Consider the following 18,113-nt stretch of genomic DNA (forward strand, 5'->3'; position numbering starts at 1 on the left):
ATCGCTGTTGCTGCCTCCCTGACCCCATCAGAGTGTGCAAAGTCTTGTACTTGTATATAGAGAAAGAAGTCAGAGGGAGTGAGTGGAGTTTCTTGTCTTAGGCGTTCGAAGAGAAGTATAGTGTTGATGTAGAACACACAGGTGATTTAGTCTCTGGATTCCTGCCCATTCTAGGTTTTTAAATTCTTGCCGTCTCATGCCCGGCTGAAACGGCCTGTTGGGGTAAATAGGTGTCATGGGGGAGGGAGTGTTTGCTAATTCAAATCTCCTCCTGGTGCGGTCCCAAATGTCCAGGGAGTTAAGTAAGCTGTTTACAAGAGAGCCCTAGAAGGCCTGTCTAGCCACATGTATAGGGTCAGGAATAAAGTATTTCATTAATCCCGCTTATAAATCTGCCCATCAGTGCTCCCCTGGAGGTGCATGCCACATCACCATCTGAGAGAGCTGTGCAGCATAATACAATAGGAGATTCAGAAGATCCAGTCCTCCCCTGTCTCTTGGGTGGTATGGTAAGCATCTTTGTATTCTATGTCGCTTTTGCTGGCAGATGAAGGTATCTATTGAAGTCTGTAGGGTAGCTAGGTCTCTTTTGGTCACTTTGATGGGTATTGCCTGAAATAGGAACAGTAATATGGGTAAGATATTCATATTTATGCAATGTATACATCCTATCCATGAGACAGGTTTTTCCTGACAGTTCTCTATTTCTAGCTTTAGTGTCTATAACAGGGGCTTGTACTTATTTGTGTATAATTGGTCGTGTGATTGCCCTAGGGTGATTCCTAGGTATCTGAACGACTTTTTAAGGGGTATGTTGTAGGTAGACGTGAGATGGGCTACTTCTGAGTCCATCATAGTTAATTTTACAGCCTGAGACTTTGCCAAACTCAGTTAATAGTTAGAGTAGGGGTGGCAATGACCGTGTGGGGTGTTGTAATTAAATTAGTATGTCATCCAATTAAGTGGTAGTTTTATAGCAGTCGTTACTGATATCAATGCCTCAGATGGAGTCCTCATTGCGGTTACGATGTAGGTGGTGAGAGCGGGCATACTTGGCACATGCCATTATGAATTGGAAAGGGGAGGGGGGGGGGGGTCTCAACGGCCTCAACTGACCCTGGAGATTTCAGTATAAGGCTTGCATCATTGTCAAAATGGCAGGGGGGAACCCCCAATGCTTTAGGAGTCCAAACAGATACGGTTAGCTGACCCTGTCAAATGCCTTTTCTGCGTCCAGCGAGAGGAGAAGAGAAGGCACCCCTTCCGTCTCTGCATGCCAGGCTAAGTCAATAATTTTGCGGGTGCTTTCGTAGACCTGCCGGCATGGCATAAATCCCACCTGGTCCGCGCATATCAGTTGTAGAAGTGCTGCAGAAATACGGTGCTCCAGAACTTTGGTCAACATCTTGGTGTCGGTATTGATCAGCGATATGGGCCTATAATTGCCCACCGCTATCGGATCTATGTCCCCCTTTGAGAGTAGAAAGATAGTTGCTAAAGCCACGTCTGGATGTAGGGCCCCCGTCTCCCGAGCTGTGTTAAAAACTTGTAGTAGATGCGGTATGAGTAGGTCTCCCATATTTTTTTAAATAACTCCCACTGAAGCCATGGTAGGTACTGTGGTAGGGCTTTGTGCTGCATTGATACGGTTTAATAATTGCAGAGCAGAGCACTTGGCTTAAGCGGCCATCTTCAGTCATGGCCCGGCAGTCATTCTATGTTTTTTTTTTTTTTATTATTGCATCTTAAAATGTAAGGCATATTTTTTTTTCTTATGTGGAGGGTGATCTTTGGAAAAGCCAAAAGACGGAGCTTAAAGGGAATCTCCAGTGCCAGGAAAACAATCCGTTTTCCTGGCACTGCAGGATTCCTCTCCCACCCACCCCTCAATCCCCAGTTGCTGAAGGGGTAAAATACCCTTCAGTCACTTACCTCAGGCAGCGACATGTCCCACGTCGCTGCCTGCTCCTCCCCCGCCGCTCCACCTTCTTCCTCCGTCGGACGGTGGGCGAGACTGATCCCGCCTACCGGCCGAGGAGACCTAATGCGCATGCGCGGCATTAGCGCACCCCATAGGAAAGCATTGAAAATTAATTTCAATGCTTCCCTATGGGGAATAGAGCGACGCTGGAGGTCCTCACACAGCGATGTCCAGCGACGCTCTAGCACAGATAATCTGTGCTAGGGACCAGGAAGTTCCCTCTAGTGGCTGTCTAGTAGACAGCCACTAGGGGAGGACTTAACCCTGCAAGGTAATTATTGCAGTTTATAAAAAACTGCAATAATTACACTTGCAGGGTTAAGGGTAGTGGGAGTTGGCACCCAGACCACTCCAATGAGCAGAAGTGGTCTGGGTGCCTGGAGTGTCCCTTTAAAGGAAAGATTCTCGCACCATAACAACTTCATACCAAAGTCATTATGGTGACTGCAGTCCCAGGCCCTGGCTTGCATTGTGGGGTCAACCCATTTATGAATTTATGAATTATGAAGTCCTCTCAATTGCGCCACTTGCTAGGACATATCCTTCTAAAGAATTTCTCTTAACGTACGGCCAGTTATAGGTTAAGAGAACCAGCTGACGCTCTCAGTCTATCACCGGAACACAAGGAAAATAATTCATCTTGACACAGGGGCCAGGGAAGGCGGCAGAGCAGCTGAGCGGATGGGTGTAAGAGCTAATTTAACGAGTACAAGGAAGAGAATATGATACATTTCAATTAAGGCACGTGGCAAAGAGGGTCAATTAGTAATATAAAAGGGGCATATGGAAATGGAAAGCAAAAGAATAAAACTATTTTTTTTTAAAAATGACAGCTGCTCTTTAAACCGAATCCCTCTGTACATCCCTTCTACCAATGGGGTCAATCTCTTCATAGTGCTCAGTACGTTTGGTGTGTATGAATTTCTGATCCCTCAACAACAAAATTCATATATATGTACCTTTCAGCTATAGTAAATGTGGACTATATTTAGGTCATAAATGCACTAAAACATCTCCAACCATAGCAAATCCCAGCCTCAAAATTAAAAAAAAAAAAAAAAAAAAAAAAAAGGTGGTCATCTTTGCAATGCTTTACACCAACGTGGATTTCAGGACTGTGACAAAATACTATTGAAAAAAATTAAAAACATGGTTATTTTAAATGTAATATTGTGTATAAACTAGAGGGATTTTCCCAGTAACATCAATTTGCCAATTTTCTGAGTTTGTCTGTGCCTAGACATCTGAGGTTAATTTATCTTTCCTGTTTCTAAATAAGTGGGACATCCAAAGAATGTAGAAAAGAAAGTAAAAATAAAACAAACGAGAAAAAAAAAACCTCCCATCTACACTAAACTCTATAAACAGTCAAGAAATATGCCTGTCAATTTGATACAATTTACTGAATAGGAAAGACATTTTAATGAAATCTGAAATAATTGAATTAAGCCTTCCCGCTGAACAGAAAATGCAAACAAATGACTGCAGAAGCAATTACTAAATATAGAAAAAAATCCATTAAAGGTGCACTAATGAGCCATACGCTAAAAAGCTTAGAACTTAATCTGGAAAATGTATTTAAAATAAATAAACTAATGAAAAAATAGGTTACATTTATTTTCCAACATATAATAAAAATGTTAATATTATTTTAGACTTGTGAAAGGAAGCATATAATCCACATTGCATGAGACATATACCACAGTACATATTTTAGTAAACTTGTGGCACAAAACAAATAAATCAGCCTTATAGCATACATATTATCCGTAATTATGAATAATTTTTAGTGCCACACATTCTGCAGGAAACGAAGTAACAGGTTTTTGTTTTTGCCCAACTTCTCATTTTTGTTCCTATGCTCCCACTGCCCTAATTTGTTAACTATTCTTTTATTCATTTTTAAGTTCTACCACACCCACTCCATTTGTCTTAAATTCTATTCTCTCTATTTCATGTTACTGATGTACCCTATACTTCCTTTTATTGCTTATTAAAGTGACAGTGTAATTGCTTCATTTAATTACAGTGCTTATAGTGCTTGCAGTCCCCTGGCTCCATCGTTCCATTCAGAGTTAAACCGTTTTTAAAGGAGCATTATAGGGTCAGGAATACATGTTTGTAGGTTAAAACCACCATCTAGCCACCCTGCCCCCCTCATGCCTCCCTAAACATAGTAAAATCTTACATGTATTCAAGCCTGAAGCTGTAACTCTGCATGCGGTTTGCCTCAGAAAAACAGCTATCTGCTGACATCAACAGAAGTGGTGGCCTGATCCAATCACAATGCTTCCCCATAGGGTTGGCTGAGACTGACAAAAAGGCAGATCAGGGGCAGAGCCAGCACAATTCAAACACAGATCTGGCCAATCAGCATCTCCTCATAGAAATAAATTGAATCAATGAATCTCTATGAGGAAAGTTCAGTGTCTGCATGCAGAGGGAGGAGACACTGAATGTTTGGATGCATTTTAGGCAGCCATGACCCAGGAAGGCTCTCTGAGGAGTGGCCAGTGAAGTTATCACTAGGCTGTTATGTAAACCCTGCATTTTCTCTGAAAAGACAGAGTTTACAGCAAAAAAACCTGAAGGTAATGATTCTACTCACCAGAACAAATCCAATAAGCTGTAGTTGTTCTGGTGACTATAGTGTCCCTTTAACGTTTTAATGCTAAATGCTGCTTTGACAATAGAGGGTAGACTAGCCTGAAGAAACCAATATGTAGAGAGAATATAAGAGCTCTGAGAATGGGCAAAAGCTGAGAGAAACCTCAATAGCATGCCCTGCTCAGGTGTAAAAAATGTGTTTGCTCACTTGCTCTATTAGAGAAAGAACCTGTACCATTTGAGCAGCAATATGTGGCTGTGATTGGCTGATAGTGTTAGCTAAAACCGCTTTCGGACTATAACAGTGCCCGTTGCTTGTTTAACTTTATATGACTAGAAGAATGTAATCTCTGCCTTAGTTATACATTAAAGGGAGCCAGGCTGTGAGTGGCCAAAAGAACCCTTAGTGTGGAACAGCTCCAAAATGGTTTAACAATGAATGGAGGAGCAGAGCCAGAGGACTCCAGACACTAGAACCAATAGTGCCTACAAAATCCATTTATGTCTTCCTTTATCTCAAAAATCTGTACCAATGTCCAAATCTGTACCAAAATCTCCCTAATGTTAATTCATACCTCAATATTAGCGCGTGTATGCCTTTACATGCCTCAATATTAAATACCCCCCTATTTCAGTTAATCGTCATTCCCACTTCCAGTTAATACTCATTCTGTATACATTTTCATTCTCTACTTCCATATTAATTTCCCTTGTTGCACCACTTTTATTTCAGTGCAGTTTCTCTTTATCATACTTATCATACATCAATCTCCTGAGATTTCTAAAATCAGTATGTACTGTTTGTTTGCATTCCAGTCTTCTTTAGAAATATGTGTTCCCCATGGCAAATGCATTCTCCCTAGCTTTCTACTCTCACTCTGGTTTGCCCATTTAATACTGCCGATAATCACCTAGTGAGCAGACAGTAGGCCACCTCAAAAGTCTCAAAGTATCAGAGATGGCGCACAGCATAGGCATGCCTTCACTACATTATTACATGTACACTTAAAAACATCTAGGCATAATACAATTGATCAGGGGGTAGAGTAAGAAATGTAGTAAACAAAACAAATGAGTAAAATGTGCAGCAGCTTTCAAATTCCAAATATATAATGCATTTTGCATATTTTGTACACTGAAGAACTTGTTCACTTTAAGTTTCTCTTACAGGTCAACGTATGTGACAGCAGCTATACGTCCAGCTTCATTGTATTTTAGTCCCTTGTTTTACAGTGTTCCCTTGTCTGCTTGATCCCTCGTTTGTTTAACATGCCTCACCTTGTTCCTCTGTTTGTCCATTCTGAGCACTGTCTGCCTCTGGAAAGCTGCTTGATATTTACATTTAGCTTCAGTTTATGCTCCAACAGGTGCCTGGCATGTGACCACAGGGGAATGTGGGGGATGCATACACGGGGTGTGTGTGGTTGGTCTGAATTAGGCTCTTATACTTAAAAAACAAAGGGTGTTTGGTGTTCCCATATTCGCAACTAGGTATTTATAATGTGCCTGTAGAATTATTTTAGTCAAGCTATAAACATCATTATGACATGCAAAGTTATATTATATAATGTAAAATATGGTAAATTTGGCAAAAACATGGTACAGTTATTAAATTGTTCAGTGAACACGACAGAGAGGGATTTATTTATCAAAATGTTGCAGAGAGTTTTGTCCCTTTGTTGATGTTTATTAATTTTTTTTATTGTTGGTTTCTTTTGTGCGCTACCTATAATTTTTTAATATACATCATTTTTTGGTGACATAACAGTTTTCTCAATCTTTCGGTCACAATTTTATCTACGACTCTAAATTTGTTTTAAATATGTTTATTGCTATCATGTCTTGAATTCTTACATCAAACAGATTTTATTGAAAGCGAACAGTCGCCTACGCAGAGGCTTAAGCATCGGTATATAAGAATAGATGCAGATTGTCACCTGTGCAGAAGCGAATTGATCAGATCATATAAACGTCCACAAACTTTGCAGGGATGCACATGTCTAAGCTTAAAACTAACACATGACCAGAGTATTCTGATATAACGTTCCAACATTCATGTCCCTAAGAAAAACAATTAACGAACTGTGTCCGGCTAATTACTCAGTTATGGATGCTGATGCGTATGCTCGTAACATGAGCCGTTCACGTATATCAGTCTGCGTGCGACAAAAGTTTGATCTTGGGCTATTGCTTAATTGGAGTATGTGTGCCGTTACATTAACAGGTCAAACTTGAGTATTGCTAATAACAGTGTAGGACGGTTCTGAATGGACCTTTCTGAAAATGCAATGTTGCAGTAAGGAGGCAGTGTCATTTAATTAAGCTAAGTGGATAATGAAAAAGCTAGGCCTTTTATATTTTGCACAGCTAGCCGAGAATGGTAATGTGCATAATAATTTCAGGCCTTAAACTTTAGATCTGATAAGCACTACACCACAAACTGCATATACTGAGCTAATGCAACATATTAAGCTGGCTTCATGTGGGTGTTAAGCTTCATGATTATTTATCTTATAACAGCGCTTTGTGAGCTAGAACACAAATATGCCTTGATGAGAGATACAGAGAAAATAAAAATAAAGATCAATTATACGAACTATAACAATATAAAAGCAGGGCTGGATTTAACTTATGCGGGCGCTGTATGGCAGTCTGAGGGAGGCCTCACATGTCTCTGCTACAGTGCAGTCCTCAGGTCGCCGAGCCTCCGCCTGTTCTTCCCACATCGGACCCCGCCCACCGGCTGGGTCCTCCACGGCACCGTGGGCACTCAGGAGATTGTCCACTGGACCCCACCACAAAGTCTGTGGCCCTCCCGCCCCCTGCACCTCCCCAGCATCACTGTGTTCCCCATAGAGCGGGCGCTCCCTTGTCTCTCCCAGTGTCGGCCTCACACGTAATGCTGGTACTCCACCCCACCGGCCACCGGTCCACCGGCAGGGCAGAGCACTCCCGCCTCACAGGGCTCACGACAGTGGGGACAAACGTCTCCGGTCCGGTCCAGTACCCTAGACCCGGAGATCAGGGTACTCACTGCTCCGGTCGGCGTGTGAGCCGCGTGGGGTTTCCGCCCAGCGCTCAGCATCGTCTGGGTCTGCACGAGCCATCCATGTCAGTCCACCATATGAAGTTGTGCTGTGGCCCTCTGAGTGAGTGAAGCTCTAATGAAGCGCCTCCATATCAGTGCTGATGGTCTTCCTATCTGTTCCCGATCAGTCCTGTCCAGGCTGTCGGTGAGCCGTTTTTTCAGGCAATAAACAGCTTGTTTTTCTAGGCAATAAGCAGTTGTATGTCACTCTACCGGTGCTGTCCGCTTCCCTTCATGTCTGTGTCATCTGCTAGCTTGCTGTTTCTCCCACAGCTTTTGCCAGTGTAGGCGGCCAGCACACGTCCCACGCTGGAGCCCCCATCATGGCACGGGTTGCCTCCATGCGGCCAGGATAACCCCCGCTGGCCAAGGGGGGCGGGGGGCAGGGTCGCATCCCGGGCCGGGGGTGTCTGTGCGGTATCTCCCAATCGGGCATCTCAGGAGCTGTGTCTCTCTGCGGCTCCTTGCCTCATGTAACGGGCGCGGGCTGTCTGGTGCTCTGCCGCGTATGGCCTCTGTTGCCAGCCCGGCCTGCAGTAAGTTTACTGTCTGCAGCTGAGATGTGTCAGGGTTGTTCCCTGTGCATTGCTGTCGTGATGTCCGACTTTAAACAGCCAGGATTAGGTTTGTACTCCTTTTTGCTCGGGTTAGTGCTGGAGCCCATTTACATGGCGTCCAGTCAGCTCGGCAGCCTGGCCCGCCGACTCTGGCAGTCTTTTCAAAAACAAATATTTATAGAAACAATTTCGGAATTTAGATAGAGAAAAGCTGCCACTTTGTAAAACAATTTAATAATATCAACAGATTAGAGGGTGAAAACAAATGACACTTTTCAGAACACTTTGATAGACCTATATATCTACTCCAATGTGTCTGTAGAGTATGAATCAAGTATATGACATATTTCCATAATTTGTGCTTTAAGATGAACCAATAACGTTGAAGAGTTCTCCTCCAAATTCTTCTGTGAATATAATTCAATTGAGAGATGAATTATTCTAGTTAGTTTTGTAACTGAGCACAACATTAGCACATACTAGTCCAAGGCAAAAGCAGTAACTGCAATGCACATTGCTTCCATATTCCTGATGATGGGTATTCACTTCAACATTCAAAGCTCTGCTAAATGAATCCAAATGAGTATGTCTCATGCACAGAAAAAGCTTTCTGATTTACCCCAAATAGAATTCATAAGTCTGCTTTAAATTAAGGCCATTCAAATGCCACACCATCTGTTAGTGAACTTCTAATCCCATGAGCCTTTGCCAGCCACTTACTTACAGCTTGAGGGCTGGTATTTGAAATCACTGGAGTAAGGTCTGTAACGGATCGCCTGGCACCCTGACTTGGTACCTCCGTTAATGGATGCTCCTAGCGCTTCCTGAGGACTCCAAGCACTCTGGCAGACACCATAATCACCGAATTCGAGAAACCTTTAAATTCTCCCAAGCGTATGAATGCTGTAGACCATTGAATAGGAACCATACGAATAGGCTTGTACTCCTAGCAGTCAACTGGAACAGCATACATTAAATCCTTCCCCCAATAATGAGACAACACATCACTTTGAGGGTAAAACAGGAACTCTGGACTGGCTCATCCAGCCTGGCTTTTATTACACTAATCCACATACAGGCCACACCCAGGGGGAGGCATAAAATAACCAATCACATACATGGTTCAGCCCACACATCCCCTCCCCTCAGATAACATTAAACTCAATTATCCGGTACACTTTTTCAGCCAAGTTCTGGATGTACCCCAAAACCCGGGGGTACACCTTTAAATCCAGCATCGCTGGATAGCCCTTATTCAGGGGGACAACATATCCAAAATTCAAGTAATTCGGATGAATAGTTCGTGAGATATGGGGTTCCAAAGATTTGACCGACCGCATGGGTAAAGTATCCGAAAACAGTTCCATGCATTTTGGCCCTGCGGTCGGTCACAAACAAGGGAATGAAAACAGGCGAATTGCCTGTGTTATAGAGCCTGGAGAGGGTTTGAATGAATTCCCTTGTTTATGGGGTTCTTTCTACCGAACGGCGGGTCATTCGGTAGTTTCCATACGAATTTCTGGAAGTATGGAGGTCTCAGCGGTGTTTGCCAAGTCAAGTGTCCGATTTTAGTTCCAGACACTCGACGGCAAAACACCGCTGTTCGGTAGTTTAAGATGGCCGCCGCCACGTGTTTGTTTCCCGAATGGCGGCCACCCAGAGGACAAAGAATACATTACACTGATTGCCAATTACCTGTTTGCAACATTGTTGCAAACTGTAATTGGAGGCACACTTATTCCTGGGTGGTCTGGTTGTTCGGTAGTTTCACTCAATATAATAAATGGAGTGATTCTACCGAACAATCAGATGAATGCTGCATACATATCCCAGGTTAAACTTAATACACATATAATATTACAGGCAGTACACTAGAATATGTATCACAGTCTTAAAGGGACAGTAGTCCCAAAAGTCCCAATATGTCCATAGATGCTGTTAAAAGGGCCAGTAGCAGCAATATACAGTACAATATGCCCCAAATAACCCAGGGGCCATAGTCAGCAGGTAGGAGGCTAGCAAACAGGCTTCTCCAGGGCCCAGTGGCGAGGTTGGTTTCGCCACAAGGTCTAAAGCACTTGAATATAGAACTAGTATACTTGGTACATACACAATCACATATATATTACACAGAGAGACAGAGACCAGAGAGAGAGAGAGACAGAGACAGAGACCAGAGAGAGAGAGTGTGTATATAGACAGATTGAAAAATAAAATAATTTTTTTATTGGACTAACAGAATTTTTAAAAGCTGTCTGAGTGTCACGCGAAATGTAGTTCACAAACAAGTTTAATAATAACTGATGCACTTGCAGTTGCAGTATTAAGAGACAATGCTTTTTAATATTAACACTATATCATTAAAGGGACTCTCCAGTGCCAGGAAAACAAATCTGTAGTGCCTTTCTATAGTGCCGGGCTCCCTCGGCGTTGGGGAACTCTCATCCTCCGGCCGCGCGCGCATTCAAACCGCCCATAGGAAAGCATTACTCAATGCTTTCCTGTGGACGTCAGCATCTTCACAGTGAGAATTGCAGAAGCGGCCTCTAGTGGCTGTCAGTGAAGCAGCCACTAGAGGCTGGATTAACCCTCAGTGTAAGCATAGCAGTTTCTCTGAAAACTGCTATGTTGTCAGCTGCAGGGTTAAAACTAGAGGGACCTGGCACCAGGGCCACTTCATTGAGCTGAAGTGGTCTGGATCTGGGTGCCTATAGTGGTCCTTTAAGTAGTGGCATCACCAAATGGTAGCGAATAAACAGACTACCTTTACTGTATGCAAAGTTATATGTAAATGTGACTAAGATCCATTGTCTTCATCTAGATCTGTTAATTTGGTGTTATTAACCTGGTATTTTGTTAAGCTCATTTAGTATGTACTAAATTATTCACTTTACAGTGTTTTGCAGTGAAAACCAAGATTTGCTGATTTTAAGTCAAAATAGGCAGGCAAGTTGTATGAAAAAAAAAAATGTTAAAATAAGTCTAACACTGTTTAATTACCAACACAATGGTTTGGGCCAAAAATTTCCGCATTCAGTTTTGATTCACAATAATTATAAGGTCTTCTTATAGGTTCACTATACACAAATATCCATAATATTTGGACATAACAATATAACAGTATAGGAAACACGATAACCCTGGGATCTATTATGACAGTAGTATTTTGTATGCCCAGAGCTATACAAGTTTACAGTGATTTTTTGTATGTTTGTGAGCTTGGTTCATATAATGAAAAAAAAAAAAACAGTCTAAAACAGGTTTACCTCCAGCTAAATGTGATAATAAAACAGTCTAAAACATGTTTACCTCCAGCTGCTTCATGGCAAAAGGTGAGCCATCTCGCTCCAGATTTTCAAATATTTCTTCTACGCTGTTTGCTGAGAACAGCCTGTGTAGAAAGAAAAACAATCAAATACATAGATACATAGTGGCAATAAAAGTACAGTGGCAAATTTTTTTTAAAAAGTAATTAAGAAAGCTGCAGAGTTACAGCAGTGCCAAAAAGAGACTGAACTAAAAAATGGACGTAGATTATGAATAGAGTTGGGCGAACACGAACTGTAAAGTTTGGGTTCGTACCAAACATTGCGATTTTTGGACCCCGGACCCGAACACGGACACATTACTGTATGTTCGGGTTGGAGTTCGGTGTTCGGCGATTAAATGCACGTTTTGAAAGGCTGCAGCCAATCAACAAGTGTTTGACTCATGTGCCCTTAGAAGCCATCACAGCCATGCCTACTAATGGCATGGATGTCATTGGCCAGTGCAGCATGTGACCCAGCCTCTATATAAGCAGGTTACTTAGTATTATTAAATTATGTCCCTACTCACTATACTATGCGAGTAGGGGCATTTCTATTAAACTGTTAAAAAAAACAAAAAAAAAAACATTCCCCCCTCCTGAGCTTTTACACTAAAGGGGGGGGGGGAAATAAAATAATAATAATCAATTTTCACCAATGGAGGGCTCTGCGCAGACTGAGCTGTGCAGGGCGGGGGAAGACTTATAAAGCCTTGCCCCGCCCTGCAAATAGGCTGAGAGCACTCTGATTGGTGGGTTTAAGCCATTTAATCAGAGTGCTCTGACAGGTAAATGAAGAGACTGGCAGGTAATTCTCTACATTTACCTGTCACAGCACTCTGATTGGTTGGCTTGAAATCCACCAATCAGAGTGCTCTGTGTCATTTTACACAGCGTGGGAAAGTTCTTTGGAATTTCCCCACGCTGTGTAAAATGAGACAGAGCACTCTGATTGGTTAGCTTGAAATCCAGCCAATCAGAGTGCTCTGTGTCATTTTGCACAGCATGGGAAAGTTCTTTGGAACTTTGACTCATAACTCTCTGATTGGTTACTTTCAATCCACCAATCAGAGTGTTGTTATGAGTCAAATTACACAGCGTGGGAAAGATCCAAATAAATTTTCCACGCTGTGGAAAATGACACAGAGCACTCTGATTGGTGGATTTGCTGTGACAGGTAAATGTAGAGACGTACCTGTCAGTCTCTTCATTTACCTGTCAGAGCACTCTGATTGGAAAGCTTAAACCCACCAATCAGAGTGCTCTGAGCCTAGATGCAGGGCGTGGCAAGGCTTTATAAGCCTTCCCCCGCCCTGCAGAGCTCAGTCTGCGTGGAGCCCTCCATGGGTGAAAATGGATCATTTTTTTATTTATTTTTTTAAGTGCGTCGGTTATTATGGATTTTTATTTGGTCTTTTTTAGAAGAAAGAAGACATCGGTAAGTCTATTTTTTTTCCAGGTATTTAGATAAGGGTCCCCCCTCATTATTTTTAGGATAAGGGGGGTAGGTAGGGGTTATTTTTTTGGGGGGGGAGACTAGGGGTTTGGGGACCTCTAGTCACCTGGGGGGTGTTAGATTTTTATTTTTAGCCCCCACCCACCGCTCAGCTCCCCAATTTTTTTATGGCCCCCACTGCTCAGGGGGGGACTGTAGGTCCCCCCCCCACATTCTTTTTTATGGCCCCCACCCGCCACGCAGGGGTGGGGGCCGTGGGGGAGGACAGTAGGTCCCCCCCCTCATTCTTATTTATGGCCCCCACCCACTGCTCAGGGGTGGGGGCCAGGGGGGGAGGACAGTAGGTCCCCCCCTTCACATTCTTATTTAGGGCCCCCACCCGTCGCACAGGCTGCTCACTGCTTACTAGACATGCCCCTACTCGCAGTATAGCGAGTAGGGGCTGAATTTACTAATACTAAGTAATCTTTACTTAGTATTAGTAAATTTGTCGAAAGACCAATTTAGGTCTTTCAGCCTTTTGGTAGATAGCTCCCTGATACCGTGAGAATTAGGGAGTTATCTACTAAGCGGCTGCTTATTTTATGTTATTTTAAGTGATTTCCCTATCCACATTTGTTTGCAGGGCACTTGTCCTACTCTTACCCCCCTACTCCTTACTTCCTTTTGCAGCCCTCTAGCCCTTTCCAGGACTTTTTCAGAGCCATTTTTGTGCCCAAAAGTTCGGGTCCCCATTGACTTCAATGGGGTTCAGGGTCACGTTCGATCCCGAACCCAGACTTTTTTTCGAAGTTCGGCCGAACCCGGACATCCAGGTGTCCGTTCAACTCTAATTATGAATTAACGAACGGTTACAGGGTTACATAGTTACATAGGTTGAAAAGAGACACTGAACATCAAGTTCAGCCTTCCTTACATTTGTGTTTTGCTGTTGATCCAAAAGAAGGCAACAAACCCCAGTTTGAAGCACTTTTAATTTTGCAAGAAACTAGGAAACAAATTCCCTCTTGACCCTAGAATGGTTATCCAAGAAAGTGTGCATTTTGAAGATTCTGAGTGAATTTGACATTTTAATCCAAAATAATTAAACGTTGTGTATTTTTCCAATTCAGCTATTTCTGTGTGAAATTTGATATTCATATGGAAAAGAAGACTCTGAGCACCATAACCACTACAAGTAATCGTAGTGTTTTTTGTGCCAGGAGAGTACTGGCACACTCCCAGTGTTTATCATTTATCAGTTTTAGCATTTACAAGCGTATGTTTAGCATTAATTACATGATTTTGCTATTTCATGATTTAAGACATGAGGCGAGTATTGCTTATCCCTTTCTTTACTGTACACCAATAGCAGCAAAGAATACAAACAGTAAGAAAAAATGGTATACATAGTGATAAACCACTCCCATACCAAGTCCCAGTATAATAGTCAGCACCTCCCAACATATTTCCTCTTTCTTGGAGATGCGACACAATAACCAACATCAAACAGGAACCGATGAACCACAGCAGAACAACTGTCTCGAAATCCATCCGGAATCCAACCAGGAACAAATAAACGAACTGGGACCAATCCATCATAGAATCAGAAAAACGCTACCGTAGAGGATCCAATCATAGGGGAAGCAGTGAGGACCCTAAAGCAACACAGAATCAACCTGGGAAAACACAAAAAACAGGAGCCCAACGGTTAAATCATCGATACTTGAACCAAAGTGGGCATGCCAAGACACAAGATAGAAGGGCACAATACCCACATAGCAAAAACCTTATGACAAAAACATAAAACATGTGAGCATAAATGGTTAAATAAACACAGCACACACCACAAATACCTTCCACACCCTGGAATCCTACATGAGAGAGTAAAGTCAACAGGGAGGGAGAATCAAGTGAGAGAAACATAGAAGGGTGGGACAATACTCACCTCTGTGTCTTTCATAAAATCATGACTTTTCGTCATGAAATAGCAAAATCATGTAATTTTATGTCAAGACACAGAGGCTCATATGGCAAGTTTAAAGCTGACCAACCACCAATGAAAAAATGTGAGGAACCGATCAAAAATAACATTCGCGAAATGTGGACTCACGGGACCAATCCGCCATCCTCATCAAGTGTTCTGAGCCAGGCACTAGCCAGCCCAAGCTCTCCAAGCGGTCCCATATGATCGTCTAGTACTGGTAGCCCATGCGATCGCCAGTAGGCGTCGAGTTGCGTCCGAAACCCCCAGGACTTCCCAGGGACCCCAGAAATTCTCCACACGAGCAGCAGCAGCAACGACCCGTCCAGTAGGCCCGACGGGTGCAGAAGAAGGTCCGGGTAAGATGGTCACATCCACTGCCAGTTCCAGGAGCTGTGGAAACCATGATTAACTCCTCCAAAATGGGGTCAGCAGAATCAGTTCAGTCATTTGGCGGCGAACATGGAGCAGGACCCGCGGGATCATGGCAAATGGAGGGAAGGCATAAGGGAGCGAGCCGGTCCAGTCTTGCAGGAAGGCGTCCACTGCCTCCGCAGGCGGATCCGGGCGCCAGCTGTAGAACTGTGGTAATTGGGTATTTAGCCGGGATGAGAAGAGGTCGATGGCAAATGGACCCCAGAGAGACGAGATAGCGGAGAACACCCCTTCGTCCAATCTCCAGTCACTGCTGTGCAACAGATAGTGTGAACTCCAGTCCGCATGAATGTTGTGGAGTCTCGGGAGGTATTCCGCCTGGACTGCAATAAGCTCAAAAGTCCTTGGCCAGGCGGGCCAGAACTGCCAACTGCGTGCTGCCCATGTGATTGATATAACGAGCCGCTGAGACATTGTCCATGCGCAGCCGGATGCATGTGCTTGCAGTCCCGTTTGCAAAGCTCCGGATTGCAAATGAGCCGGGCCAGGAGTTGTAGCGCGTTGATGTGTAGTCGGGATTCGTATTCCGACCAACGTCCTCTGGTAGTCACACCATTGCAGTGAGCGCCCAAACCGTGGAGACTTGCGTCCGAATCCACTGTGAACTCCGGTTGGGAAGATGGCCTTTCCATTCCAAGCACAGAGGTTGTGGATCCACCAGGTCTATTCTTCTCGTATCTCTATGTCCAGATAGATCATGTCCGCATTGGATGCTCTGTTTCGGAGGTGTGCAATCTTCAGGCGCTGGAGTATACGGTAATGGAGAGGCGCCGGGAAAACCGCTTGGATTGAGGATGCCAGGAGGAGCGCCTTGTGGATGGTCCAAATCTTGGACGGAGGAAGGCTCAGTGACTTCAGTTCGGAGTCCACGGTGAACCTGAGGAACTCCATGCATTGCAAAGGAGAAAGGCAGGACTTCTAGCAGTTGAGGAGGAAACCCAGGCGAGTGAGGAGGTCTATCGTCCATTGCAGGTGCCGCAGGAGGATGGAGTGATCCTGTGCCATGATCTGGATCTCGTCCAAGAAGACAATCAGTCAACTCCTCGACTGCGCAACCAAGCCATGGCCGGGCACATCAACTTCGTGAAGCATCAAGGTGCCGATGAGAGTCCAAAAGGAAGACATGTAAAGCGCCAGGTGTCGCCCTTCCAGAGGAATCTTAATAAGTCCTTGGACGTCTCTGCCACTGGGACCATCAAGTATGCGTCCTACAGATTCAGTTTCGCCATCCAGTCATCACGAAGGAGTAAGTCTTGCAGGAGGTGGATGCCCTCCATCTTGAAGTGGCGGTAGCGCACCAAGGCGTTGAGGGGACGGCGATTGATAACTGGGCGCCAGTTCTTTTTCACAGGAAAATGTTGCTGAGTACCCCTGCGGGGGAGGTGGGGGCTAGGTCTATCGCCCCTCTTTTGTGAAGGGCCGACAATTCCACGTCTATCAAGACGCGGTTGCTTACGGAAAACGAGGTAGGGTGAGGAGGGGGGATGTGACAAGGAGTGTCTATTTGGAAACCCAGAACAGTGGCCAGAACCCAAGCATCGAAGGGTGATGGCTGACCAAGTGTGGAAAAAATGACGGAGTTCTGCCCCCTACACAAATATGGGAAGAAACATGAGGCAGATGTAAACTTACCGTAAGGACATATGGAACCGAAGTTCCCTCTGAAGTCTCTGGATTGCCATGGCCTTCTGCGAGAAGGGAAGAAGGGGGACTGGTTTCTCGCCTCCTGGTAGGGGGGTTGCTGAGTGTAGGAGCCTCGTCCTGAGTCACGGATGTTGTAGTTGGAACGGCCGGACAGACGACCCCTGAATCAGCCGGCCCTGGTAGAGACCCACCCTTGAAGTACGCTGTTGATGGAGGATTGGGCTTTATCCAGGGCTGTAAAAGCTCCCACAAACCGCTTCAGGTCCTTTATAAAGGGGTCCCCAAACAAGAGGCCCTGGGCGTCCTTGCCCACCTAGGTGAGGGCGAGATTGGCCAATTTTGGCTCTGTTTTAAAGAGAATGGCTTTTCGCCGTTCTATGGACAGGGAGGTGTTAACACTGCCCGCTATGCAGATTGCTCTCTGTACCTAGCCATGGAGTTCTTCCGGGTCAACCTGCCTCTTCTCAGCTCTTGCGTCTTCAGCCAGGTCAAACAGTTTTGCCAAGGGACCAAATATGCCCAGATGTTTATCTTGGCACAATTTCATTTCCGAGTCCAGACCCAATTTATAGAGGAATTAGGTCATATTTTTATTATCTCAAAGACGTTGTTAGGCACCAAAGACCGTGGGCATTCAGCCCTGAGCTTACTCCTGGTCGCCTGAGGGGGCGCTGTACCCAGTTTTCCAGGTCACGTGCCACATGGTCCGCTGGGAGCCATTTAGCCGACCTCGGGTGATGGAGATCATCCGGGTCGAACATGGGTTCCCCAGATGGATCAAGGAGAGTGGAGCCTGCAGTAGCAGGGGAGTCACTCCGAGAACCACTCACAGCCAACCCCAAGGTCAATGCCCTGCTCACATAGCTCATTTTCAGAGTCACTCCAGGACTCAGCACCAGCATCCTCACTAGATACAATTTCTGAGTCAGAGTCACTCTCAGGTTGTGCTCTAGCACATTTCCACTGCCGCGCCCGTTCTGCCTGGCGCGGAAATGCTCTTTTACGTAAAACAGGTACGCTATCATGGGTGACCTCAGGTTTACCAGTCAAATGGGTTCTGGAGGCAGAGGGATTT

At 44.5% G+C, this 18,113-nt stretch overlaps 1 protein-coding gene across 1 annotated transcript in view; it reads right to left on the reverse strand.

The window, feature by feature from the left end:
• HIBCH (3-hydroxyisobutyryl-CoA hydrolase) overlaps positions 1 to 18,113 on the reverse strand; it is a 206,669-nt gene that overhangs the window by 19,219 nt on the left and 169,337 nt on the right. The window contains exon 11 of the mRNA XM_063430164.1: positions 11,543 to 11,624. Within this exon, the coding sequence (XP_063286234.1) occupies positions 11,543 to 11,624 (82 nt within the window). The remainder of the gene's footprint in view (positions 1 to 11,542; positions 11,625 to 18,113) is intronic.

Source organism: Pelobates fuscus, chromosome 8 (genome assembly GCF_036172605.1).
Source record: "Pelobates fuscus isolate aPelFus1 chromosome 8, aPelFus1.pri, whole genome shotgun sequence".
NCBI classification, from domain to species: domain Eukaryota; kingdom Metazoa; phylum Chordata; class Amphibia; order Anura; family Pelobatidae; genus Pelobates; species Pelobates fuscus.